Below are 17,893 nucleotides of genomic sequence, written 5' to 3'. Positions count from 1 at the left end.
AACTTTGGGAAGCTGAGGTGGGTGGATCACAAGGTCAAGAAATCGAGACCATCCTGGTCAACATGGTGAAATTCCATCTCTACTAAAAATACAAAAATTAGCTGGACGTGGTGGCATGCACCTGTAGTCCCAGCTACTTGGGAGACTGAGGCAGGAGAATCACTTGAACCCAGAAGGCGGAGGTTGCAGTGAGCTGAGATCGCGTCACTGCACTCCAGCCTGACGACAGAGTGAGGCTTCCTCTAAAATGAATAAATAAATAAATAAATAAATAAATAATAGTAAAATACTATCTTCGCTTGGCTTCTAGAATTTTCTTCTCTATCATTTTCCCACATTGGTGGCTTCTTCTCAGTCTCCATCGCTAGATTCTTCTCATCTTCCTACCTCTCAACATTGGACCAATTCAGTTCTTGACCTCTGTTCTCTCTTTTCTACCCACTCACTCTCTTGATGATACTATCAATTCTCATGGCCATAAATACTGTCTGATGACTCCCCAAGTCACACTTTCAGCCTTAACCCCTTTCTTAAATGCCTATGTCATAAATCTACCTTCCTGCTTAGAATTTCTGTTTGGGTGTTTAAAACATAACTCTTGATTCCCTTCCCCATAACCTGCTCTGCACACCACCCCAACTCCATCTTTCTACTCTTAGGAAATAACTCCAACAAGGCCAAAACACTTTAGCATCATCCTTGAATTCTTTGTTTCTCCCACATGCCATATTCACCCCATTGGCAAATCCTGATGGCTTTACTATGTGTCTTAGTCAGCTTGGGCTGCTATAGCAAAATACTATAAACTGGGTGACTTAAGCAGCAAACATTTATTTTTCACAGTTCTGGAGGTTGGAAGTCCCAGATCAGGTTACCAGGATAGTCGGGTTATGGTGAGCATCATAATCTAAATTATTGCTGACTTCTCCTTGTATCCTCACATGGCCAAAAGCCAGGCAGCTAGCTCCCTAGCCTTTCCTTAGAATGGCACCAGTCCCATTCATGAGGGCTTCACCCTTCTGATTTAATTACCTCCCACAGTCCTCACCTCCAAATACCATCACATTGGGATTAAGGTTTCAACAAATGAATTTGGAAGAACACAGACATTCAGCCTGTTGCACAGTCTAAGCAGATCTAGAATCCAGCCATATCTCACTGCTTTCAACATTACTATCCTAGGCAAGGTTACTGGGGCTCCTTCCCCCTGACTTTCTCACTACTATCACCATCATAGTTTATCCTCCACACATTAGGAAAACCTTATTCTGGCTGCTGTAATTTAGATCATCCCGCTCAGAATGTATCCCCACGTCCTTCCGATAGCCCACTTCATCTATGTGATGTTGTCCTCATCTGTGTGCTCCCCTCTTGCTTCCTCACTCCACCAGCCCCACTACCCACTTCACTATGCAGGACCACCCAGGCCCACTCCTGACTCAATTGCCTTTGTGCTTCCTGTCTTAGAACTGTCTGCCACAGGTAGTGGTGTGGCACATTCACTTCCTTCTCTCTCTTTATTCATACGTCGGCTCAATTGTCAGCTTATGAGAGGCTTTTCTTATTTACTCTATCTCAAAAAATCACACCTTCTCTGTTCCTTTCTTCATTTTCTTTTTAGTGATCATCCACATATGACCAATTACATATGTGTGAGTGTGCGTGCGTGTGTGTGTGTGTGTCTCATGTGGTAAGTGATATTAAATGAGTGAGATGGTTTTCTAGGATATTTCCAAATTTGTTGTAAAACAACTGAGAGAGAGAGAGAGGAAGAAATGAAAGAAGGGAGGGAAGGAAAGAAGGAAGAAAGAAAATTATTCCAAATGTGATCTCAGACCCTGTTATTAATGTGTCCTGTTTTGGATTTTCTCTAGCCCACCCTTTTCTGGGATTGACCAAATGATGACCTACAATTTGATTCTCAAAGGAATTGAAAAAATGGATTTTCCCAGGAAGATAACACGACGACCTGAGGATTTGATTCGAAGGCTTTGCAGGTGAGAATGACGGTTGGTAAACCCTTGTCTTGAAGAATGTTTCTGTTTCTACACATTTTAAAATTAGGCGCATATTTACTTTTTGTGCTTTTTTTATATAGGCCAATTATATTTAAACAAAGTCATCTCTGTTTTGCAGTGTAGGGAGTTTTAGTTGACCTCACGTTACAGAATCACAGTACCTACTTATAAAGTAGTTTAAAAAGAGATCTAAATTTTTCAGACAACCTTTAGGTATCATCTTTATCTGTAGTAGAGCAAAATAAACCACAAACCTTAGGCAAAAAAAGGAGCAATTTACTATTTCAGCAATAAAAAAGAATGAAGTCATGTCATTTTCAGCAACATGGAAGGAACTGAAGGTCATTATCTTAAGTGAAATAAGCCAGACACAAAAAGACAAATATTCAATGTTCTTGTTTCCATGTAAGAGCTAAAAAATTTGAACACATGGCGATAGAGAATGGAAATGTAGATATCAGGGACTCGGAAGGGAGGGGGAGGCTGAGGGGAAGTGGGTTAAATATGTAATTTAAAAGTAAGATAAAAGGAATAAAATCAAAGTTCAAAGAGAACAATTGAATACTTAACAAAAATGTATTGTACTCAGGCAATGGATATCCTTAATACCCTGAGTTGATCACTAGGCATTATATACACATTACGAAGTTTTTCATGTGCCACATACATTTTCACAATATAAAAAAGGAGTAATTTATTTATAATCTTGTTATTTTGAAAGAAAAGTAGTCGTGATAATGAAGTGTTATTATACGACCTCTTTCCAACTTCATTTTGTAAAAAGTGCTCCTCTGTTCTTATTTTAAATTACCCCAATTTCTACTTACCATTAAAAATAATTTGTCAGAGAATAGGAGACTTCTGGATTTTTTTGTTTAAAATTCATTTTGCTGATTTTTTCCTATTTGAACTTTTAAAAAAGCATTAAAATTTAGTAAATTTAGAACTAAAAACCTAGCTATGGGTTGCCAGTATGAATTCCTGCATGCTTCTAAGATTTCACCTTAGATGTAAATGATTCTATAAAGCTTGCCCTGGTTTTCTCAGCAGAGTTGGCAAGATAGTGCCTGCTTGTTCCTTATTTATTCGTACTTTATACACACATATATATACACTCCAAAGTCTAATTTAACTGTGGCTCCTCCAGGGAGGAAGTCATGTCTTTTCACCTCACTAAACTCAGATGTCTGGTCTACGGTAGCAACTTCATGCATGTTTTTTAATGAATGAATGAATGAATGAACAAATAGATGTTAAGTTTTAATTTAAAATTTTCTCAGTTGTAATTATTATAAATTGCCTTTCACAAATTATTATTTTAGGCAAAATCCAACAGAAAGGCTGGGAAATCTGAAGAATGGAATAAATGACATTAAGAAACACAGGTATGTAATTATTTCTTTGCCCAGAAAAATATAGAAATTTAGAGAACAATGTAGTACTTGCAAAAACTTCTCTCAGGGGTCACAGGGGTTCCTTTCCAGAGTTTCAATTTTTTCTTTATGGTGCTTTGCTTTTTATCTGTGTTTTATTAGATGTAGTTATAATAATCAAACTCAAAGTGATTTGTCTCATGTTGGAAATTCATATCAAGAATGACTGAAGTTACAAAAGAAGTTACAAAATCATGTCTTCAAGTCATAGCAAATTAACTTTTTATCCACTTCTGTATTTATTATTCATATGTGTGTGTGTGTGTGTGTGTGTGTGTGTGTGTGTGTGTTGACAGAGTCTCGCCCTGTTGCCCAGGCTGGAGTGCAATGCCACGATCTTGGCTCACTGCAACCTCCACCTCTTGAGTTCAAATGACCCTCCTGCCTCAGCCTCCCAAGGAGCTGGGATTACAGGCAGCCACCACCACACTCAGCTGATTTTTGTATTTTAGGAGAGGCAGGGTTTCACCATGTTGGCCAGGCTAGTCTCAAACTCCTGACCTCGTGATCCACCTGCTTTGGCCTCCCAAAGTGCTGGGATTACAGGCGTGAGTCACCACGCCTGATCCTAGTATGTATTTTTATTGATCTATGCTAGTTGTACATATTTATTATACTTTGAAATATCAACTTGAAATCTGTGAAGGAATTACATTCTAATCTGGGCATTTAATTTGTAAGTAAAGGAGGATACCATTGTTGTTATCAGTATTCAAGAGGATGGGTCACCTAAATCAACTGAAAAAGTATTATATTTCAGGTTTAATTAATAATATATATTTATTTTAAACATAATTTTCCTTTGAATATCCTCAAATTCTGAACCCTCGTGGTATATTTTACTTTTTGCGTAATGGACACTGATTTCACTGGTTTCCACAGAACCTCAAACCATGCTTTATTCTTGTGCAGTAATCTGACATGTACATTTTCAGTTCTGTGAATTTTTAAAGCTGGCCTTCAGAACCATTGATAACCTTCATAAGACATCCTTTCTGATTTATTAAATATTCAAATGTGACAGTTCAAACCTTCAAGTTTTGGCTTGTTAAATCAGTGCTTGGATAACTGCTGCCATCTTTAAGATATTTTCATTTTGTTCATGATTCACAGATATAAAAAATTCTGAGAATATGTAGATAGTGCAAAATACATTTGAGAATTTTGTTAATTGAAATCCTTCGACTACACTGATGTTCACTTTTAGAAATGAAAACACCTCATTCCTTTATGGATCTTTTCACTGAGGAATTAGGGGCACATCAACATGGTATGAAAATAAAGGGAGAAGGGCTGTTGCTGAATAGAAATGCTATTCATGTTTCTTAACAGTAGCAGTACAGCTTCAAAACAAAAACAAAAAATCAACCTGCCAACTCTACTGTATGTGTTAATGAACTTACTTGAAATAAAGCCATGTATTCAATATTGTAAATTCATATTGAGGTCTGCCTTAAGGGTGTTTTTAGGAAGAAAGGGAGGGAGGAAACATAGGAAGGAAAGAAAGATAAAGACACGTGTAGATTTTATAGAATCAAAAATGCTTGTAGTATTCTAATGTTCTTTACTATCTTTTGGATTGCCTTCAGCTGTAAAACTCATTATTTGTCTTAGATTCTAATTTATTTTCTTCCAGCACTCCATGCTGTTATCACAATTTCTTTTCTCATTGTAAAATGACACAGAAACACACTATTCATATTGAGGAAACAAGTGCTCTGTCAATTAAAGCCGTTCTTCCAATATACATTCTTCCTTTCTCTCATTATAGAAGGGTCTTCATGTTTTGCTCTGGTATAGCTGGGAGATAGAAGCGATATATTTGTCAGCAGGCTCCAGCTTTAGCTTTTACTTCTTCTTTACCTGAGGCTCATTTAAATGGAGCTGTCAAATTGTCATTAGATGCATGTGCAAATTGATGCTAAAGATTTTCTCACCTCAGCATAGTAATAAAGAATTTTGAATTTGCTTCCCTGTAGGGATTAATTTGTCTATTCCTTCTTAATAGGCAACATTGTCTTTGCTATATGTAATATAGAGTCTGAGTGCAGAGTATAGAGGTGATTAATTAGATATATACCAAATTTACACAGTGTCTTTGGTTGTGTAAATGCTCAGAAGCATTTTTCATTCTATTTTCGTAGTGCTTTTTAAGCTATAAAGCTGAAGGTGGGGAACATCAGAACACTTGATCTCTCTCTCCAAATGGGAGTGTTTAAAAACCTTCCACAAGTCTTTAAGCTGTGTAGCTTCTCTACTCAGTATATTCTTAGAATTAAAAACAAACAACAAGCAAACAAACAAAAAAACTTCTTTCTAAAGTTTGGCATCAGATTTTCTCAGTCTCTTCTAAAGTGAAACTTTTTTTCTTAGAGAACCAGTCACTTTAATTTTGTATTTTAAAACAATACAGTTGTATGTATCTGTCCATTCTATATTAAATAATCTTCCCCAAAAATAGTTACAGAGCTCTACTGTCTTGTATCTAAGAGCTAATTTAAAACTAGGCACCAGTCATGTCTCCCAACACCTATCTTAAAAGAAGGCTGATGTACTTATGGGGTACAACTAAATCTTTCCTGACAGGAAGAGGAAACATTTGTTTCAGGTCCAGACATACCTTGTTTTATCACACTTTGCTTTACTTACTATACCTTGTAGATATTTTATTTTTTACAAATTGAAGGTTTGTGATAACCCTGCATCAAGCAAGTCTATCAGGGCCATTTTTTCCAACAGCGTTAGCTCACTTTCTGTGTCTGTGATACATTTTGGTAATTCTGACAATATTTTACACTTTTCATTATTTTTATATCTATTATAGTGATCTGTGATCAGTGTTCTTTGATGTTAGTATTGTAATTTTGAGGGTACCACAAACCGCAGCCATATAAGATGCCAGACTTCATCGATAGGTGTTGTGTGTTCTGATGAGTTTATCAATGGCCCATTTTCCCATCTCTCTCTCTACCCAGACCTCCCTATTTCCTGAGACACAACAGAATTGAAATCAGGCCAGTTAATAACCCTACAGTGGCCTCTAAGTATTCGAGTAAAAGAAACAGTCTCATGTCTCTCACTTTAAATAAAAAGCTGGAAATTATTAAGCTTAGTGAAGAAGGCATATCAAAAGCTGAGACAGACTGAAAGCTAGGTCTCCTGTGCCAATTAGACAAGGTTCGAATCCAAAGGAAAATTTCTTGAAGGAAATTAAAAGTGTTACTCCAGTGAACACACATGTATTAGTCAGAGTTCTCTAGAGGTATAGAACTAATGGAATAGATATATAAAGGGGAGTTTATTAAGTATTAACTCACACGATCACAAGGTCCCACAATAGGCTGTCTGCAGGCTGAGGAACAAGGAGAGCAATCCGAGTTCAAAAACTGAAGAACTTGGAGTCCCATATTTGAGGGCAAGAAGCATCCAGTATGGGAGAAAGATGTAGACTGGGAGGCTAGGCCAGTCTCTCTTTTCACATTTTTCTGCCTGCTTATATTCTAGCTACACTGGCAGCTAATTAGATGGTGCTCACCGAGATTAAGAGCGGGTCTGCCTTTCCCAACCCACTGACTCAAATGTTAATCTCTTTTGGCAACACCCTCACAGACACACCCAGAATCAATACTTTGTATCCTTCAATCCAATCAACTTGACACTCATTATTAACCATCACAACACACATTGTAAGAAAGCAAAACTGCCTTATTGCTGATATGGAACAAATTTTAGTAGTCTGTGTAGAGGACAGACCAGACACAACATTTCCTTAACCCAAAGTCTAATCCAGAGCAAAATTCAAACTCTTGTCAACTTTATGAAGGCTGACAGAGGTGAGGTAGCTGAAGAAGAAAAGTCAGAAGCTGTCAGAAATTGGTTCATGAAGTTTAAGAAAAAAAGCCGTCTCCATAACTTTAAAAGGACAAGGTGAAACAGCAAGTGCTGATTTAGAAGCCACAGCAAGTTATCCGGAAGATACAGCTGAGATCATTGATGAAAGTGTCTACATAAACAACAGATTTTTAATGAAGAATAAATTGCTTACATTGAAAGAAGATGCTGTGTAGGATTTGCCTAGCTAGAGAGGAGAAGCTAATATCTAGCTTCAAAACTTCAAAGAACAGATTAACTCTCTTATTAGGAATGCAACTGGTGACTTGATGTCAATGCTCATTTGCCATTCTAAAAATCCTAAGGCCCTTAAGAATGATGCTTAATCTACTCTGCCTGTACTTTATAAATTGAACAAAGCCTGTATGACACCATATCTGTTTACAGGATGGTTTACTAAATGTTTTAAGTCTACTCTTGAGACCTACTGCTCAGAATAAATTATTTTGTTCAAATATTACTGTTCATTGACAATGCACCTAGTCACCAAAGAGCTCTGATGGCAATGTGCAAGGAGATTAATATATTTTCATGGCTGTTAACATCCATTCTGCAGCCCATGAACCAAAGAGTATTTATTTTTTAATTTTAATGTTTTGAGGGTCTCATTCTGTTATCCAGGCTGGAACGCAGTGGCACAATCATGGCTCACTGCAGCCTAAACCTCAAGGAATAATTTTGATGAATTTAAAGTCTTGTTTTTAAGAAATACATTTTGTAAGGCTATAGCTTCCATAGTGATTCCTTTGATGGCTCTGGGCAAAGTGAATTGAAAACCTTCTGGAAAGGATTCACCATTCTAAATGTCATTAAAAGCATTTGTGATTTCTCAGAGGAGACTAAAATAGCAACATCAATAGGAGTCTGGAAAAAGTTGATCCTAACCCTCATAAATGGCTTTGAGAAGCTGAAGACTTAATTGGAGAAAGCAAATGCAGATGTTCTAGGAACAGCAATAAAACTAGAATTTGAAGTGAAGCCTGAACATATGACTGAATGTTGCAATCTAATGATGAAACTTGAACAGATGAGGAGTTGATTATTGATGAGCAAAGAAAGTGGTTTCTTGAAATACAATCTACTTCTTACAAAAATGCTGTGAACATGTTGAAATGACAACAAAGGATTTAAATGTTACATAAACTTACTTAGTTGATAATGTAGTAGCAGAGTTTGAAAGAATTGACCTCAATTTATTTATTTGTTTATTTATTTATTTTAGACAGAGTCTCCCTGTCACCCAGGCTGGAGTGCAGTGGTGTGAGCAGGGCTCACTGCAGCCTTGAATTCCTGGGCTCGAGTGATCTTCCTGCCTTAGCCTCCTGAGTAGCTGGGACTATGGGTGAATGCCACCATGACTGGATAATTTTTTAACAATTTTTTTTGTAGAGACGAGTGTCTTGCCATGCTACCCAAACTCCTGACCTCAAGAGATCCTCCCACATTAGCCTCTCAAAGTGCTAAGATTATAGGCATGAGCCACTATACCTAGCCTGACCTCAGTTTTAAAAGAAGTTCTACTCTGCATAAAATGCTGTCAAACAGTATCACATGCTGTAGAGAACTTTTATGAAACAAAAAGTTAATCAATGCAGCAAACTTTATCATTGTCTTATTTTAAGAAGATACCACAGCCACTCCAACCTTCACCAACCCCTACCCTTGTCAGTCAGCAGCCATCAACACCAAGGCATGACCTTCTACCAGCAAAAAGATTGTGACTCATTGAAGGCTCGGATGATTGTTAGCATTTTTAGCAATAAAGTATTTTTAAATTATGTACATTTTTAGACATAATGCTGTTGTACACTTAATACATTGCAGTTTAGTTTAAACATAACTTTTATATGCACTGGGAACTCCAAAATTTGTGTGACTTGCCTTATTACAGTGGTTTGGATCTGAGGCTTCAATATCTCCAAGGTATGCCTGTATTTTAACATTGTTTTTGATATTTGTAGTCTTTGAAATTACTTTCAAGAATAGGCTCTATGAGTCTTCTGAAATGAAGAAGGAGTTTATGTGCTGTTGCTGCTAATATTTCTCTGGTGAATATTTTTTATACACCAGTGCATACTGGTGTTTGCATTACTTAAAATGTGGTTAGTGTCAAAACGCCATGTGTTAAGTGAATAGCCACGCATGTTAAGTAAATATTGTGATAAATCAGATTGTAACAAGTACTCTGTAAGCAACACATGGGTTGTTTGATTCAGTAGATTGATGGTAATGATTTTTATTAATATTTGTGAAGCACCTCTGAGTAGAGCATTGTAAAATATGTTAAAAGAAATTGTTGCCATATTTGGTGACGAAAGAAAAGAATCCGTAGAACTGTGTACCTAGAAATCCCTAAAAGTGGAGGTTCAGTCTCTGCAAAAAAGCAATGGGTAGAACAAAGAGAGGACTTCTGTGGTTTTACAGCAAGGGCAGAGGAGGGATATAAAACAGCTGGGTTGCTGTCTGACTCTCACTCTTTGACTGGAGTTTCAGCAGCTTATGGCAAAATGATATTTTGGTTTAGAATAGCATCTGAAATGGAATGCACTAGAGTCTGCTCTCTCTGTTTTTCATTCCTTTTCTATTGCTAAGCTTAGACTTGTAATGGGAAATCCAGTCAAGCACTGAACCAAACCCAAATCTGGGGATGAGAAGAGATTGAGAAAGGTGGAAGAGCCTAACTTCTGGTATGGCCAACAGACAGAGTAGTGTGACAGCCTCCTGAAAGTCTCCCTGCCTTTAATCACAGGGACACATCACCATCCCATTCTGGCCCCTGTGGTCATTATTTCTAAAGCAGCCAGAAGTAGCTTTTGAAAACTAGCTTGTGTCATTGACTTAGAGCTTTCTGATTCTTTCACTACATGTGGAAATCTTGATTCCTTACTGTTCCTGCAAAGCTCTACATGATCTAGCCTCTGGGTCTTTCTCAGACTCATTTTTTTTTCTAGTTTCCTCTGCATTCACTACACTTCAGCTCATTCCTTCCATCTGGAAGGGCTTTGCCACAGATCTTCCCATGGTTCCCCCTTCTCTTCATTCAGGCTCTTTCAAATATCACTTTTTCGAATACCACCCTAGCTATTAGCAGCCCCTCCCAACCTGTTTCTATTCCCGATATCTACCACTTTATTCTCTTTTATCTTCCTTGTATTTACTACTACCTGAAATTAATTTAATAATTTATATTGTTCACTTGACTTTTTTCATCACCTCCCAGCAAAACAAAAACATCTTAAAACCTTCCACAAGTCTTTAAGCTGTGTAGCTTCTCTACTCAGTATATTCTTAGAATTAAAAAACAAACAAACAAACAAATTTCTAAAGTTTAGCGTCAGATTTTCTCAGTCTCTTCTAAAGTGAAACTTTTTTCTTAGAGAACCAGTCACTTTAATTTTGTATTTTAAAACAGTATAGTTGTATGTATCTGTCCATTCTATATTAAATAATCTTCCCCAAAAATAGTTACAGAACTCTACTGTCTTATATCTAAGAGCTAATTTAAAACTAGGCACCAGTCATGTCTCCCAACACCTATCTTAAAAGGAGGCTGATATACTTGTAGGGTGCAACTAAATCTTTCCTGAAAGGAAGAGGAAACCTTTGTTTCGGGTACAAGCATACCTTGTTTTATTGCACTTTGCTTTACTTACTGCACCTTGCAGATATTTTATTTTTTACAAATTGAAGGTTTGTGATAACCCTGCATCAAGCAAGTCTATCAGGGCCATTTTTTGATGCCTGAGACCAAGTCGACTTTCCATAAATATTGGTTGGCTGGCTGAGCTGACCTCAGTGTGCCAGTAGAAAAGATCAGTGGCTATAGAACAGCATGATTTCATGTTCTTGATATAAAATCCTGAGAGACAGAGTAGATTGTTTCTATTCAAGAGAAATGAGGCCTCCTGACTCCTGGTGTTAGATATTTCTAGACCATCAAGCTGGAAATATATGCTTGAAATACATGAAGATCAATCAGATCAGCCCTTTTAGATTAATGATGTGTAAGCAATGATGAAAGAACTTCCGCTTAATCCCGTATTTTCACAGATTACTGTAAAATACTTTTTTCTGTGTAAGTGTGTTCCTTTGCAGAGTCATTCAGTCACTCAACAAAAATTTATTGAGCCCCTGTCCCATATCAAGCACTACTCCAAGTGTTGGGGCACAGAGAAAAGGAACTAGATAAAAATCCCTGCCCTCATGGAGCTTGCTTTCTATTGGGGAGATAGAAAGTAAACACGATAACTAAGCCAAGTAGTATATTAGATAGCTATAGGTGCTAAGGGGGTAAAATAAAGTAGGGAAGGAGGATAAGAAGCGTGTGTGTGTGTGTGTGTGTGTGTGTGTGTGTGTATTTGTGGGGGAGAGTTGCAATTTTAGATTGGATGACCAAAGAAGATCTCACTGAGAAGATGACCTTTGAGAAAAGACATGAAGGTGGTGAGAGAATAAGACATGGAAATCTAGAGAAAGAACAATCCAGCCTTGAGTACAAAGGCCTTAAAATGGGAACATCCCTGGCTGGTTAGGAAAATAGTGAGAAGACAAATGAGTTAAGAGAGAAAGAAAGAGAAAAGTAAAACAGTGGTAAGGTAATGGAAGGATGGTGGTAGAAACAATGATTTTAGGCCTTGTAGGTTACAGCAAATACATGGAATAGACTTTGCCCTTTATACTGAGTAAGATGGAAAAGGTGGGGGAATATTGAACCAAAGCATGTTGTGACCTGACTTTGCTATAAATGACCAATCTTGCTGCTGAGTTATCTCCAGCACAAAAGTAGGGCTGGTTCCTTGCTAGTAGAGTAAAGGTGTTGAAGACTGGCCAGATACTGAATATAGATAGAATTAGAATCTAGCACTGACAAGATTTGCTCATAGACTCAGGTAGGATATAAGACAAAGAACAACTACAAGAGTTTTGGTTTGAGCAACTGGAAGAATGAAGATAAGGTTGGTGGAGAAAATTTTAAGCTTCTGTTTGGAACTGATACATGCCAGATGCCTATTAGACATCTAATTGTGAGAAGATGAATAACAATTGTAGACCTTAGCCTGTAGGCTGATGGAGGGGTCTTGGTTGGAAATAGAAATCTGGGAATAATTAGTATGTAAGTGCTATTTAAAGCTGTAGCAGATAACTTGACACGTGAATACTTTATCATCCAAGTAATATTCCTTTTTGTCCTCTCTTTCTTTCTTTTTCTCCTTCCTTCCTTCTTTCCTTCCTTCCTTCCTTCCTTCCTTCCTTCCTTCCTTCCTTCCTTCCTTCCTTCCTTCCTTCCTTCCTTCCTTCCTTCCCTCCTTCCTTCTTTCTGTCTTTCTTTCTCATTTTTCAGGTGGTTAAATGGTTTTAATTGGGAGGGACTGAAAGCACGGAGCCTTCCATCGCCTTTACAAAGAGAGGTATTGTATTTATTATATTACTTTTTTCCCCAGGGACTTGTTTTTGTACACAGATTTTAGATGTATGTGAATGTATATGCCCATAACAGATTTTAGGTGGTTTTTTTTTTTTTTGAAAAACAGGTTTTTTAAAAATTAAGTGAATTTATCTTAGTAATTGTGATTATACGGTGAATTTATCTTAGTAATTGTGATTATAGGGACTAAATAGTACTGCCTAGTTGATGGACATTAACTTACCTATCAGGAACCTAATACATGTCAGTGCCACTTAAGTCCCAAAGTAGTCAGTGTTGTTCAGGCTGACAAATGACTGTAGAAATTTGATGTGAACAATGTATGTAACTTAAAATTTTCTAACAGTCATGTTAAAAAGGTGAAAAAAAAACCAGGTGAAAATAATTTTAATTTTTTATCATAATACCTCCAAAATATTATTTCAATATGTAATCAATACAAAATAATAGTAAGATAGGTTATGCTTATTTTTCACACTGAATTTTCTAAATCCCAAGTAAATTTTACTGTTACAGCACATCTCAGTTCAGATGAGGGACATTTCAAGTGCTCAGTCACTTTGTGTTGCTGATGGTTATATTATTGGATAGTGCAGCTCTAGAGGAAGCAGAACTTCAGCTAACATGGGAGTAAGAATATCTCAGGAATGATCTAGGTCAACATACTACTAAGTTTATGTTAGTGTTTTTTCCAAAAGAATGCAAAGATCTGTGTTTCCTCTTATACATTTGTAGATGATATCTGAATTTTTTTCCTCAAAGTGTAGTTGTGGAGAATATGATTTCTAGTATGTTATAAATATTGACATTTTAAAATAAAACACTACTGTTACTTCATTCCTTTAAATGTGTCTACTATAATCTAAATACCATTGAGATTTAATACATATCAGCCACTTATAAAGTGTGGGCAGAAATATTGTATCACTCCTTTTCATCATATCATCATATTTTCATTCTATGTTCCCTATAAGATTTCATCCTAATGTAAAATGTTTCTATGCTTGACAATCTTTCATGATCATTCTTTAAATGCCTTTAAATTTTAGATTTAAAATTTGTAATAACATCAATATTTCTTCTCAATTCTGTTATAATTACATTTTTATGGCATGCGGTGTCAAATGGCATAAATATATTATGAATTTCTAAAGGTCATTATTAAACAAACATTTTTTGAGAAGAAATTATTATTATTATTATTTTTGGTACCTATGGATAGATATTGTTTATTAAAAGAATGGGATCAGATTCAGCATCAATTCTATTCCTTTTTAAAATTATTGTTATGTAGATACAAGTTCTAAGAGTTGTGTTCTCACATATATCAGTGGGAATGGAGGGTTTTATTACAGCGATGTCACTTTGAGCTCCTGAATGATCTCTAGCTCTGTTCCTCCACCACATTCTCATCTATCATAAATAATATTTTTAATTATTTTTCAGCTGATCATTCAATCAGGCACTACTTACATTTGTTTGAAAGCAGAGTTAGAAATCATTTTATTTGTGAAATAATTTAATACCAGCATAATTTTAGTCTTTCAACAGGGTCACTAATATTTTGAATTGTTCCTTTTTTGGCATTCTGAATACTTTATATGGATCAATTAACCGTAAAAAATTTCAGCACTGGTGAAAAACTTATACAATGGAAGAAGAATGCTGGCAGATTTTGATTTTAAAAGAGTTTTCAATTAAAAAAATAAATAGAGATAATTTCTGTCACTTTTTTTTTTTTTTTGAGATGAAGTCTTACTCTATTACCCAGGCTGGAGTGCAGTGCTGTGATCTCAGCTCACTGCAGCCTTCACAAACTCTCAGGTTCAAGTGATTCTCCTGCCTCAGCCTCCAAAGTAGCTGGGATCACAGGTGTGTACCACCATGCCCAACTAATTTTTATATTTTTAGTAGAGATGGAGTTTCACCACATTGGCCAGGTTGGTCTCGAACTCCTGACTTCAGGTGATCCACCTGTCTCGGCCTCCCAAAGTGCTGGGATTACAGGCATGAGCCACAGCGCCTGGCCTATTTCTGAATGTTTTCTTTAGGAAAACTCCTCATGCCATGTAGTTACTATTGAATGTTATCTGGTGACCAAATGTATTTGGTTGTAAAGAGAAGATCTCATGAGGCTGAGACTAGGACTCAAGAATGATAATTGGTCATTTTTTTCTAGTATGTAACTTCCAAGTGGTTGCAGTATGACAGTGTTCTGATATAAAAAGCATTACCCATATGTGATAGCATGCCTGGTCAACATCATTCTTCCTTTTGTTTTAATTATCTCTGTATTAGCTCAATGGACCCATAGATCACAGCTACTTTGACAAATACCCTCCTGAAAAGGGAATGCCTCCAGATGAGCTATCAGGCTGGGATAAAGACTTCTGACAGAAGAAAAGTTGATTACTGCCTGTACACTACAGAAGAGGACCTCAACGATCAATAATCCAACACATTATTTTCTTTTCAGAGTATTATAATATCTTTGGAAGACCATTAGGGAAAAGAAATCCCTGCACAAGGGGAAGAGGAGAATGGTATGGATGTGATTCTGAGTTATAATGTCTCATTTAGATGCTGTGGATTGTTGATGTATTACATTCTTTGCTTTTCTCTACTGCTAGAGGCTACCCCATTTTCCTTTCCACAATCAGAGCCATTTTTGTTTAAGTGGCAGGTTTTTCTGCGATATATTGTTCCATTCTAATCATATCCTTCTAGTTTGAGTACTACTAATGTTTAAAAAGGGTCTTGTCCTTGAATAACTAAGTCATACAAATAGACGGAAAAACAATGGTGAATTTTGGAGAGCGCCCCAGCTCTCAGCAACTTCATATAAGCATGATGGCATCTTAAAATGGTGGTTTGCAGAAAGCATGGTAGCCAACAGAACCTCCTGACTTTCACCTGCTTTTAACCTGAGAATATATTAATATGCCTCTGACATGAGTCCAGGGAGAGGCAAGATTGAGCAATAGTCAGTGGTACCTTTCCCCAATGTAATTGAATCAATCAATCCAGTCAGATAATTATTTTCTATTGGGCAATAGAAAAAAAAGTAAAGCAAGAACTATTTTCTTTCCTTTACGATCAGCTGTGATACCTTAGACACTTTTCAAAAGCCCTCGTTCAAGATAGTTACAAATGTGTGGTTAAATGATGCTAAAATATTTTCACCACCAAAGTAGAAAATATGCTGGAACAAAATTGTGAAGGCTTTTGCCTTCCAGTAAATAGAAAGGAGAATATATTCTAATAGGTAAGACTGCTAACTCTGAATATCTGAGGTATTTTGAAAAAATTCTGTGATTGTTGTTATTAATAAACCAAAATTGTATAGAATCATCGTTAATTTTTAATCTAAATCCCATTGACAAATGTTGATGCACTGTAATCACTGCTGAGTTAATAGTTCTTTTTAAAGACATCTGAGTCATGGATGGGTTTATAAATTTAGATTGTTAAGACAGGCAAGCCACCGGAAAAGTGATGGGATTTCAGAAGTAAAAGGGACAACAGCATTCCTCCTATCCCTTCCTTGCAATCATCCAAATAATAAATAGGATAGTTTCAATAGCATGGGATCCTAGTACCTAAGAACTTTACTGATGAATGGTTGATGTATTGACCATGATCATTCCCTTACCCTTCTTCCAAAATGAATGAGAAGCAGAGACTTTTCTGTAGTTTTTAAATCTAGCAGAGTAAAAATGCTGTATAAGTTCCGGGATTATTCGAGCTTCTGGTTATATTTTCACATGATAATGTTCTATGTCAAAAGCAACCTCTACTCAGTCCCCACTCATAATTTCATCATTCAGAAAAAAGCCAGCTATATGCTTCCTTAACGAGTTAGCTAGATAAGTGAAGCCCAATCCAGAGAGGTGCATCCTTAACAAATTAGATTTCCACATTTATAATCCTTTTGCTGAACCAAAGAGTTTTTGTTCCTGGAGCTGTATTTTTAAAGATTATGTATTGTACATAGAATAATCATTTTTAAGAGGATTGACATAACCTGCTTAAAGAATTTCTAAGAGTTTTTAAAGATTTTTATTTGAATTTGGTTTGTTTGTACTGTATGTTTTTCCATGTATATATTTTTAAATTACCAACATATAAAGATAGAAAATTTACGTATTGGGTGGATATTAGGACTGTACAGTTATAATAGGAATGATATTCTCAAAGCTGATCAATAGTTGTAATTTTTAAAACCCTACATATATAGAAATAAAAACCAAGTTAGAGTACTACAGGTTTATTTTTCCTGTGATTGACCATGCCAATGTGTTATCCTCCCATGTGATTTTTATTGTTTCCTTAGAGTACTTAAAAGATGAAGAAATGAGAGATTGAACCATTAAATAATCCCAACTCCACTATTTACTAACTTTGGGAAAGTGATTTAGCTTTTTTGAGTACTAGCTTTCTCATTCATAGAAAAAGGCAGAATAAAGTAATATTTACTTTAGAGGCTTGTTTCAGGGATTAAGTTATGTAGAGAGTCTTTTGCCCGGTATCTGTGAAATAACCATTGCTGCATAGACGGGAGCTACTGTTACTGTCTCTATTAAAATTAAAGGGGCCTTAATAACCATTTAGTCCTGAATCTTATGTATCATTGGTATCTGTATGCAGAATTGTACTGATCAAATCCAGTGTCTGTCTTTTTTTTTTCTTTTAAATCATGAAGTAAAAATGATTGATGAAAAACTTCGGTGTATGAGATGAAGGGTTAACCCTCACTAAAATGAAGTGCTTCATTAAGTTAACCTAAATTTTATTTTTTATGAATTAAAGATACACACATATAAGGAAATACAGAAAATTACCCTCATATATGCAAACCCATCATTTTCCTAATCATTAAATCATTCCCAATCTCTCTTGTTAGGATATAAACTTAATTTTTCATCCTTGAGCTTCTTCCAAGTGGGACCAACTTTTCATAATTATAGGTTCTTAATGTTTTCTTAAAATATAAACACATCTGAAGAAAAGAGAGTGTAGTAGTGAAAAGTAAGAGATTTAGAGAAGAAAAAAAGACTTGGGCTTGAATTCCAGCTCTGCCCAGATTTATGTAACCTTGAACATTAAACCACAGCTTTATTCTTCTG

At 36.1% G+C, this 17,893-nt stretch overlaps 1 protein-coding gene across 3 annotated transcripts in view; it reads left to right on the top strand.

Annotated features, from left to right (window-relative positions):
• PRKG2 (protein kinase cGMP-dependent 2) overlaps positions 1 to 17,373 on the top strand; it is a 122,638-nt gene extending 105,265 nt beyond the window's left edge. For all 3 annotated transcript variants that reach the window (XM_050790131.1, XM_050790129.1, XM_050790130.1), the window contains exons 16-19: positions 1,875 to 1,997; positions 3,341 to 3,403; positions 12,684 to 12,750; positions 15,066 to 17,373. In XM_050790131.1, the coding sequence (XP_050646088.1) occupies positions 1,875 to 1,997; positions 3,341 to 3,403; positions 12,684 to 12,750; positions 15,066 to 15,161 (349 nt within the window). In that variant the 3' untranslated portion in view covers positions 15,162 to 17,373. The remainder of the gene's footprint in view (positions 1 to 1,874; positions 1,998 to 3,340; positions 3,404 to 12,683; positions 12,751 to 15,065) is intronic.
• Positions 17,374 to 17,893: the final 520 nt, after the last annotated feature.

This window comes from Macaca thibetana, chromosome 5 (assembly GCF_024542745.1).
Source record: "Macaca thibetana thibetana isolate TM-01 chromosome 5, ASM2454274v1, whole genome shotgun sequence".
Lineage (NCBI taxonomy): Eukaryota > Metazoa > Chordata > Mammalia > Primates > Cercopithecidae > Macaca > Macaca thibetana.
This window is presented reverse-complemented; position numbering and strand designations above follow the sequence as displayed.